At 47.2% G+C, this 11113-nt stretch overlaps 1 protein-coding gene across 1 annotated transcript in view; it reads right to left on the reverse strand.

Moving 5' to 3' along the window:
• Positions 1-7301, reverse strand: part of WDR47 (WD repeat domain 47) — a 94833-nt gene extending 87532 nt beyond the window's left edge. Inside the window, exon 1 of the mRNA XM_040359853.1 lies at positions 7047-7301. Coding sequence (XP_040215787.1) covers positions 7047-7097 — 51 coding nt within the window. The 5' untranslated portion in view covers positions 7098-7301. The remainder of the gene's footprint in view (positions 1-7046) is intronic.
• Between the last annotated feature and the right edge of the window lie 3812 nt (positions 7302-11113).

Below are 11113 nucleotides of genomic sequence, written 5' to 3' on the forward strand. Positions count from 1 at the left end.
CCTAAAGCACTTTGAACACAACTATGCAGTTATAGCAATAGATTTGCTTGGTTTATAAGCGTCACGGCATAGAAACATTCCTCATAAAAGAATTTTACCTATTTTATGTGTTACCTGAATTTCTATACATTTATAGCTTTTACTTTGTTCCTATTGTATATTTATATGTGCCTTCTTATCACTGGAAGAACCCCTTGTGCAATCCACATCTTTTTTTCCAGACTCATACTTACTTAGGTGGATGGAGCATCGCTCTGATGCTGCACCCGTCCCCCTCCGGCTCTAAACAGGCATTGCTTCAAGTCGTGGCAAAGTCACACGACTTTCAGGTCGTACAAGTGTGAAAGGGGCCCAAGACTGAGAACCGAGCAATCAAATACCACTGATTACTCAGTTCTCAGGGCTCCCTGAGTAAAGAACTGGTGACTGTCAGTCTCTGCTTTTTGCTATTTCCCCCCCCCCCCCCCTTCGTTTACTGGAGCGTGGGGCTGTGGAGGGGACGGAAGCGGCGGGCTCAGACACGTGGGTGGATCCAGACTTCATTGTGTCGAACTTGCCCCAGCATGGACTGGCTCTGTGATATCAGCCGACAGCAGGCTTCAGCCCGCTGGAAATGGGTCACAGGTAGGGTTGTCCCGATACCGATACTAGTATCGGGACCGATACCAAGCATTTCCTAGAGTACTTGTACTCGGGGAAAATGCTCCGATACTTTACCGATACCTAACTTTCCCTGTATCCTCCAGTTACCCATCCGTTCTGCTCTTCCCCTCCATGCTCCTGTGTTCCCCCTCCGTGCCGCTGCAGTTCTGCTCTCCCCCTCCGTGCCGCTGCCGTTCTGCTCTCCCCCTCTGTGCCGCTGCTGTCCTCCGTTCTGCTCTCCCCTCCATGCTCCATGTCCCCCCTTCGTGCCGCTGCCGTTCTGCTCTCCCCCTTCGTGCCGCTGCTGTTCTTCGTTCTGCTCTTCCCCCTCCATGCTCCGTGTCCCCCCTCCGTGCCGCTGCCGTTCTGCTCTCCCCCTCCGTGCCGCTGCCGTTCTGCTCTCCCCCTCCGTGCCGCTGCCGTTCTGCTCTCCCCCTCCGTGCCGCTGCTGTCCTCCGTTCTGCTCTCCCCTCCATGCTCCATGTCCCCCCTCCGTGCCGCTGCTTCCCCCCTCCACCCCCTCTGGAGGGACTAAGGGACTGGGGAATCTGTCTCCTTAGTCCCTTTCTCTGTCTCAAAAGGTGAGATGTCAGGGGTCTGTTATGACCCCTGATATCTCACCAAAGCCCCCCCGACAGGGCTAAGAAAAAAAATAGCAAAAATAAAAATAAATTGTAAAAAATAATACATTTTAAAATAAAAAACACACTGACACATCCAAGTATCAGTAATCGGTATTGGCGAGTACTTGAAAAAAGTATCGGTACTTGTACTCCGTCGTAAAAAAGTGGTATCGGGACAACCCTAGTCACAGGTGTGCAGAATGAACTGCATTCCTGTGATACACAAAAGAAGAAGAGTCAAACAAGCTTGGGCTGTACTTCTCCTTTAATACAGAGTGGAAGAATGCATTAAGGTAAAAAGCCTTTATACTAGAACCACTTTATTACAGCTTTAACCCCTTGCCTACTGGGCACATTTACCCCGTTCCTGCCCAAGGCAATTTTCACCTTACAGCGCTGTCACATTTTGAACAAAAATTGCGTGGTCATGCTACACTGTACTCAAATGACATTTTGTCACACAAATAGCTTTCTTTTGTTGTTTTTTTTAAACCACTTCAATACAAGGCACTTTGCCCCCTTCCTGCCCAAGCCAATTTTGAGCACTGTCACTTTTTAAAATGACAATTGCGTGGTCATGGTACACTGTACCCAAACAATTTGGTGGTATTTGAACACCTCTGTGGTTTGGGTTGATGCACTGATAGGCGCCAATGGAAGGCTACACTGATGGGTACTTATGAGTGGCACTGATAGATACGTGATTTTGTGCAGGAGGGCTGCCCTGTCACAGTATATATGCGTGGGGCGGTCCTTAAAGCAGTGTTCTGCCCAAAAAAATTATGGACATTTACCTGTCCTGGAGTCCAGCGATGTTGGCATCCGCAGGTGATGTTTCCATCAGCTGTCGGGTGCTGCTGCCATTGTGGGTAAGGGTACCTGGCAGTGCAGCCTTTCGGGCTTCACGCCGGGAACCCTACCGCGCATGGGAAAGGCACGCTCCTCTCTCCTACTGGACCAGCGGCCAAAAAAAAATTTTTTTCCTATTTAAGCCTACCCTGAAAATAAGCCCTAGTTTGAAGTGCTTGTGTGCTTTTCAGGAAAACGCAGTATAATCCTCTTATGGCAGTGTGCGTATCTGATCTCCTGGCTGGGAATCTCAGCCCCTTCCCTGCAGTGTTCAGAGAAGAGAAGACGTTTTGGGGCAGGCGCTGGAAGCGCCAGGTGTCGCCAGGGGATCTCAGCCCACCTACCTGCAGTGTTCAGAGCAGAGGACAGCTTGGGGCAGGCGATGGAAACGCAGAGTGACGATATACGGTAAGGGTGTTTGCACAGTTGTTTTGCAGAAGCACCTTTTGCATTATATGATCCTTTTATTGGTATGTTCATACTGGGGATTCCTGCATGACAAGCCCTATCCTGAAAATAAGTCCTAGTGTGTTTTTGGTGTCCAAAATCAATATAAGACCTGGGCTTATTTTCAGGGAAACAAGGCACATTACCATATCAAAGCTTATATGAAATGTTAGTGATTGGGTTTACACATGCTTTAATCTTTATATCCATCCCAGCAAGCTTGTACACATAGTTTAAAGTAAATATTTGTATAAAGAGCAGCTTTAAGCAACACTGGTTGCTATGTGATAAGTTATGAAGGGAAAGAGATGGTCATATAGTTTTGCAACGTAAAGAGAAAAACTTACCAACGCAACAACAAAAAAAAGTAAACAAACTTAGCAATGTAACGTTCATTTTGCCATTATTAGACCACATAAATTTAGCACAATGAAGAATGGAAACTGTGACTGCTCTGCCTTGTCTTCTCACTGTTGTTGATTAGTTTGAATTAAAACCATGTTTTTATATAAATAAAAGACATAGCTGAGCAGTATTATTTTAAAGTATATGGAAACTCAAACAAGAAAATCTAGCTGAAATGTAATCGGTTTATATTTTTGCTTTCATTATCTCGCAGAGCCTCCTGTCCCTCAGGTACCCCTGGCCGCAGTCACTCAGGAGAGTGGCCAGTCCTTCAGCATCATCATCATCATCATCATCATCATCAATGCGGGGCGAGACGCAGGAGCCTTTCGCCCCGCATTTTACATGATGATGCTGAAGTACTGGCCACTGCCCAGAGAACAAAAGGAGAAGAGGAGAGCAGCGTTGCCAGCTAGAGAGGGGTGCAAGGCAAGTAATATGGTCTTCCCACCTCCCCTTGACCTAACGAGCATTGAACGCTTGCTGTGCGCCGGGCAACATTCCGGGCAAAATTTGGACTTTAAACTCAGAAAACATTAGGTGGGAAGTATAAACAAACATTATGCTTCCCAGATCAAGTTCTCCAGTGTTTACCCTTTTGCCAACCATATAAAGCATATGTGGGGTGGCTTGAACATGTGTGTCCATGGTTCCTGAGGTTTTTGTGCAGCATAGTGCCCAAAATTTTCCAGATAGCTCCTGGTCTCGGTTTGTGATCAGTAGCTGATGGAACAGGCTCCCAATCATGTGACATACATTAGGAAGCCTGTTCCGGCATTAAGGCCTAGCTAAAGCAGAACTAAAAAGGAGTTGTAAAGGCAGAAGTTTTTTTTTATCTTAATGCATTCTATAAAAAACCTTGTGTGTAGCAGCCCCCCCAGCACGCCCCTAATATTTACCTGAGCCCAATCTCTCTCCAGCGATGTGCACGAAAGTCTAAGCTGTCCAGTACACTCTTGATTGGCTGAGATGCAGCAGCGGCGCCATTGGCTCCCACTGCTGTCAAAGTCAGTCAGTCAGAGAAGAGAGGGGGCAGGGCCAGGAGTAGCAAAGAAGGGGACCTGAAAAGGGGAGGATCCGGCTGCTCTGTGCAAAGCCAACTGCACAGAGGAGGCAAGTCGAACATGTTTGTTTTTTTGTTTTGTTTTTTTAAACAAGACTTTAGTATCACTTAAACCCTCCTATCCCTTACTACCAAGGAAGCTGCCATCTTAGCCTCCTTTTGATCTGCAGTTGCCATGGTGCTGCACATTTGATTTGCTGAGAACAACTGTGATGGTCATCATTCACGGCATGCTTTGAATGTAGCAGGTTGTTATTACAGGTACTTATATAACGCCGTCAATTTACACAGCGCTTTACACCTATGTTGTACATTCCCCGCCCTCAAGGAGCTTACAATCTAAAGTCCCTAACTCATTTATACATACACATAATAGGACCAATTTAGACAGAAGCCTATTAACTTACCAGCATGTCTTTGCAGTGTGGAAGGAAACCAGGGAAAACCCACACAGGCACAGGGAGAACATACAATGTCCAGGCAGGTAGTGCCGTGGCTGGGATTCGAACCACCAACCCTAGTGCTGCTGTCTTGGGAAACTGCTAAATCAACGAGTTTAGTTCTGCTTTAAAGTGGAACTAAACTCTAAAAAATATTAACTTCAACCTTCCAACAATGTGACAGTTACATATCTTGTCAACCACGCTCATCTTCTCTTTGGGTTACGTACAGGTGCCAGTGGCCTCTTAATAGGCCAATGAGGAGTGACATCACCCTGTGCACGTGCAAGGGAGTCAGTCATTCCAGCACTGCCAGAGTGGGCTGGGAACACAAGCGGAGGTGTGCATTCATTAGAAGATTGCGAGCACACAAGTGTGTTTTACTATAGAAGAGACATAGAATGTCTCTTCTACAATAAAGGGCTATCTTCTCACAATGTTTGAAATGTTTAAGTCCAGCTTTAAAGGGCTGCCGGGGAGGGAGGGGGTTAAATGTACTTGTGTTTACATTCATTTATATGAGTTCAGAGAAGCTAACCTGCCCCTAGACACACAGATTTTTGACTTGACTTTTTTCTAAACATTAGCTAAATGTACAATGTGAATCAGGGCCAGATATAGGGGGGTGCTGGGGTGAGCTTTGCCCCCCAGATCTCTGATAGTACATAGTTAGTTAGTTAGTCAGGTTGAAAAAAGACACAAGTCCATCCAGTTCAACCACAAAAAACAAAATAAAAAAACACAGTAAAATCCTATACACCCAACTCCATACCCACAGTTGATCCAGAGGAAGGCAAAACATGAGCCAGTCTGATACAAGGAGGCATTTTGATGGGGACAACTGACGCAAGGGGACAACTGACGCAAGGGGACAACTGATCATATGCAAGGGGGCACTCTGATGGGGACACCTTACGCAAGGGGGCACTCCTGAATGAAAGGGGCACTCTGATGGGGGGGGGGCACCTGAATGAAATAGGGGCACTGATGGGGCGGGGGGGGCGCGACACCTGATGCAAGGGGGCACTCTGATGGGGCGGGGGGGCGCGACACCTGATGCAAGGGGGCACTCTGATGGGGCGGGGGGCGCGACACCTGATGCAAGGGGGCACTCTGATGGGGGGGGGGAAGGGTGCGACACCTGATGCAAGGGGGCACGATGATGGGGCGGGGGGGCGGGACACCTGATGCAAGGGGGCACTCTGATGGGGCGGGGGGCGCGACACCTGATGCAAGGGGGCACTCTGATGGGGGGGGGGAAGGGTGCGACACCTGATGCAAGGGGGCACGATACCTTAATGAAAGGGTACACTCTGATGAGGTGGTGCGATACCTGAATGAAAGGGGGCACTCTGATGGGCGGGGTGGGTCACCTGAATGAAAGGGGGCACTCTGATGGGGGGGGGGTGTGCGACACCTGATGCAAGGGGGCACTCTGATGGGGGGGGTGCGACACCTGATGCAAGGGGGCACCTGAATGAAAGGGGGCACTCAGATGGGGGGGGGCGATACCTGATGCAAGGGGGCACTCCGTTGAGGATTCCTAATGTAAAGAGGGATCCTGATAGGGACATCTGATATAAGGGGCACTGGTTCTGTTTATACATCCTAATCTGATGACAGCCTAATACATAATATTATAATACGGCAACAGTATTTCCCAGGTGATAACACTATGTGACAGACTGTCAGTGACTCACACCCTGTTATAATTATGCCACTTTTTTTACTGCACCCCCAGATCAGATAGGCTAGATTCAGCCCGAATGTGAATACCATTTCCAGTGTGAATAAGGCTGGGGTTACATCCGCTTTAATAACTCAGTAGAAACCCCCCCATGGGTTGTCAGACACACATGAATGCAGCGTATGTTCATTTGCAGTAGTGTCTCCTTCCAAGCCGCTAATTTATTTGATGCTTTCCACCACCAGATGGGAAGAGAAGCCTCTCATTTCAATGGGCACAGGAAGGCTCATTTCCACCATGCTCCATAAATAATGGACGAGCCCAAACCCCCACCTGGGGCACTAGGAGGGTGGGGAGGGAAGATTTCAGGCATGATGAGGGAAGAAAAAGAAGCAGCAGCCTTGTGTAGAGCTCATGTAACAAAGGAAATGACATGTAGTTTTTCCCATGAAGGGGGGAGTCCATCCCATCACACCCCTCAGGAAGGCGGGTTCCCAGCTGGCAGTCAGCCCCTCATCCTTCCAAATAAATGGAGAGCAGACGGCTGCCTGGGTTCCTCCCAGTACAGGCCAATGGAGTGATGTGTGAGACACGGACACTGGGCTTCTACACCAAACACCCACACAATAGGGAGCTCTGTACGGCTACAATGGCACACATACCATACATACACATAACATATACACCATACATACATGACATATACACTATACACACACATGACATATACACACACACATACATGACACACTAGACCCCCCTGAGAATACAGCACAGCAGCCTATTACCACAACAAGCGACCAGCTAACTCTTCTAGCATTTTCCACCGTTCTGGGTGTGATGAGGGGAGCACAGCCTATGGATGGACAGACCCCTCCCCGGTGTGGTACCTGCTCTCCTATGAGCCGCTCTCCTCGCTCGGCCCAGTGGGTACCGTACATCCGGTAATGACCTCTCCCAGTCCCCGGTATGTGACTCTCCAGGCTCAGCCCCCGGTGCCCGGGCCGCCGTCACTATAGCCGCCACACTCCCTCTGCGTCTCTAGTCTCAGGTTGCGGTTGTCAAGCGGATCCGCCGGTACCCAATCAGAATCCGCGACGTGAGGACCCCGAGCTGAGCTGTCTGCATATGTGCCTGCTGGCGGCCAGCGATGGCTAATGCTATGTACAGACTGATAGGCGAGGAGGAGATTCGCAGTCAGTGATGGAACAACAATCTATCCACGCCTAAAGAATGTTTTCCTTCTATAAAGTATCCAGACAAAAACCTTCCTTCTTAGTTATGTAGAGAGTGGGGGAAGCAATAGAATCCCTGTCAGGTTTTTACTGCAATCTGGGGCTACATTCCAGATTCCTTATAGGTAGATTCAGTAAGAGTTAGGCCGGCTTATCAGTAGATAAGCCGACCTAACTCAGAATCTACGCCGACTTATGTTTTAGCGTATGCTCAAACAGAGATACGCTTAAACATATCTAAGATACGACGGCTTGCGCCGTCCTATCTTAGATTGCAATATTTCGGATGGCCGCTAGGTGGCGCTTCCATTGCGGTCGGTGTAGAATATGTAAATGAGTAGATACGCCGATGCACGGCCGACGCAGTACTTTTACGCCGTTTACGTAAGAGATAGGCCGTGTAAAGTTAGAGCTGGGCCCTAGTTGGAATAGTAATGTCAAGCATGGCCGCCGTTCCCGCGCCGAAATTCGATTTTTTTACGTCGTTTGCGTAAGTTGTCCGTGAATCGGGATTTACGTCGTTTACGTCCACGTCGAAATCAATAGGCCCGTCCGGCCTATTTAGCCGCAATGCACACTGGGAAATGTAGCCGCCCGGCGCATGCGCAGTTCGAAAAAAACGCAAGGTCAAGCGCTATTAACATAAAACACGCCCCCCTCAAACACATTTGAATTAGGCGCCCTTACGCCCGCCGCTTTAGGCTACGCCACTGTAACTTAGAAGGCAAGTACATTGTGAATTATGTACTTGCCTCGCTAACTTACGGCGGCGTAGCTTAAATTCCTTAAGCTACGCCACCGCAAAGTGGCGGCCATGTACCTGAATCTAGGTATTAGTATTAAAGTATACATGAATCGTGCAACGCTGTTTCCAAACAAAATTGACGTCTTTTTTCCCCCACAAAAATAACTTTCTTTTGGTGGTATTTGATCACCTCTGCGGTTTTAATTTTCCACGCTATGAACCAAAAAAAAGTGACAATTTTGAAAAACAAAAACAATATTTTTTACTTTTTGCTATAATAAATATTTACAATTTTTTTTAAACCAATTTTTTTTTTGTAAACGCTATAACTGTTGCACTAATCAATAATTATACGCTTATTGAGAATTTTTTTTACCAAAAATATGTAGAAGAATACATAGGCCAATATGTATTCTTCTACATATTTTTGGTAAAAAAAAATCTCAATAAGCGTAAAATTATTGATTAGTGCAACAGTTATAGCGTCTACAAAATAGGCGATACATTTATGGCATTTTTTTTTTTACTAGTAATAGCAGTGATCTGCAATTTTTAGCGGGACTGTGACATTGCGACGGACAGATCAGACATTTTTGACACTTTTTTGGGACCATTGACATTTATACAGCGATCAGCGCTATAAAAAAATCACTGATTACTGTGTAAATGTCAATGGAAGGGAAGAGGTTAACACTGGGGGGCGATCAAGGGGTTAAGTGTGTTCCCTCGTGTGTGTTTCTAACTGTGAGGGAATGGGACTGACTGGAGGATGAGACATATCGCTGTTCCTGATTAGCAGGAACAGCAGATCTGTCTCTTCTCCTGCCAGAACAAGGATCTGTCCGTTTACACACACAAATCCCCGTTATGGCTTATAATAAGGCTTACCTGTAGGTATAGTAAATATCTCATATACTTGCACTGCTTAGGAGATATTCACACAGCATGCAGTTGGTGATGTTACCGGCGCATGTGCTCTGAAGGGATAGCATATCCACGCCCTACTTTCAGAGCTCTGTGCTGGGGTTCCAGATTGCATGCACAGGAGTGAGGTCATCACGGCCCTGGCCATTCATACAGCTGGAGTCTGCAAAACCAGAAGTAAGACCGGGTGAAGACGGAAGCTCCATGGGGGCCGTGACAGTGCTGTGCTGGTGGGTTCCATGTCCAGGTAATGCGGGGCATACTAGTACAACCTGAAAGGTGCCTGATTTTTTATTTTATTTTTTCTGGCTTCACTACCGCATTAACCACTTAGGCCCCTTTCACACGGTGGGTGCGTCAGCAGTAAAGCGCCACTATTTTTAGCGTCACTTTACCTTCAACCCCCGCTAGCAGCCAAGGAACGCGGGAACGACAGTCATACTTAACATTGGTTGCCCCTCATATAGCAGGGGCAACTTTACGCATCGCAAATCTAACGTAAAAGTCGTAACTTCACTGCGTCGACCGCGCATACGTTCGGGAATTCACGTATTTTGCTAATTTGCATACTCGACGGGGAAAACGGCGGAGGCGACACCTAGTGGCAAAAAAAAAATTGCATTTAAGATCCGACAGCGTAAGAGCCTTACGCTTGTCGGATCTAATGGTTATCTATGCGTAACTGATTCTAAGAATCAGTCGCATAGATACGACGGCCCAGATTAGGACTTACGACGGCGTACATTGCGTTGCGCCGTCGTAAGCCCTTTGAGACTCTGGGCCCATGTTCTTTTCTTTGAAAAATTTGTTTTTATTATCTGTGAACATATAGCTATGTGACTTGCCAAAAAGCTCATCTGTTGACATTCTCCCAGAAGCATTATGGCTTGTCAATACATGCATTTTAGCAAATTTAAGGGTGTTTTTTTATGTTTTTCTATTAACCTTTTGGGGTCTTCTTCATTTGAGCCCACTGTTTCTCAAAAACAGGATAGCATGATCAAACACTGATGTGCTTTGACTTTGTTCAGCTTGTACCTCTTTGGAAGATTTTCTTGGCTCTTTGTCTACTATTTGCACTACCCTTCTGTTCAATCTGGGGTTGATTTTTCTGTTGCAGCCATGTCCAGGGAGGTTGGCTACACTTCCATGGAGCTTAAACTTCCCAATAATATTTGCAACTGTAGTCACAGAAATGTCAAGCTGATTGGAGAAGGTCTTATAGCTTTTACCTTTGACTCGTTGGTCTATAATGTTTTTCTTGATCCCCTCAGACAACTCTCTCATTTGCTTTCTCCATGTTCAGTGCACATGATGATACCAAACAAGAGTGGCTATTTTTCTCTGTTTAACCAGTCCCAGGCGGCACTGGCAGGCTGGATCACATATATGTAAGTCACCAACTGAGGGGTGGGCCACCAGACCGAGTGGATTGCGGCTTCCGGTACGACGGGGTATCACGTGATCACTATGCAATCACATGGTCAAAATGTAAACACAACTGGTATGAATGGGTTTCATTCATAACAGCTGTGCTTAGTATTGTGATGCTGCGATTGACACAGTTCTATTACATGGTACCTGTGTCAATCACAGCACCCTGTACCATGTGATAGCCAGTGTTGTAACTAACGGCGTTTAAATAAACGCTGTTAGGTAACGATGGGCCTCCTGAGGGTAACAAGTAATCTATCAGATTACTTTTTCCCTCTCGGCAACGCCGTTCCCATTACTGGGCGGCGTTACCGAAATTACTCCTACCCGTGTCAGCAGTACTGCAGCCTTCGCCGTCGGCCATCCATTATTAAAAAGAGCGCGCCTCCTGAGTGTTCCGTGATTGGCGGAACACTAATTTTCCCAGCAGAGCCTCTGTTTAGTGTTAAGCCTATCACGGATGTCCTCTCATACGAGGCCGAGGCTGAGGATGAGAAGGCATCCGTGATAGGCTGAACACTAAACAGAGGCTCTGCAGGGAAAATTAGTGTTCCGCCAATCACGGAACACTCGGGAGGCGCGCTCTTTTTAATAATGGATGGCCGCCGGTGTAGCAGTA

The sequence above is a fragment of the Rana temporaria genome, chromosome 7 (assembly GCF_905171775.1).
Source record: "Rana temporaria chromosome 7, aRanTem1.1, whole genome shotgun sequence".
NCBI lineage: Eukaryota > Metazoa > Chordata > Amphibia > Anura > Ranidae > Rana > Rana temporaria.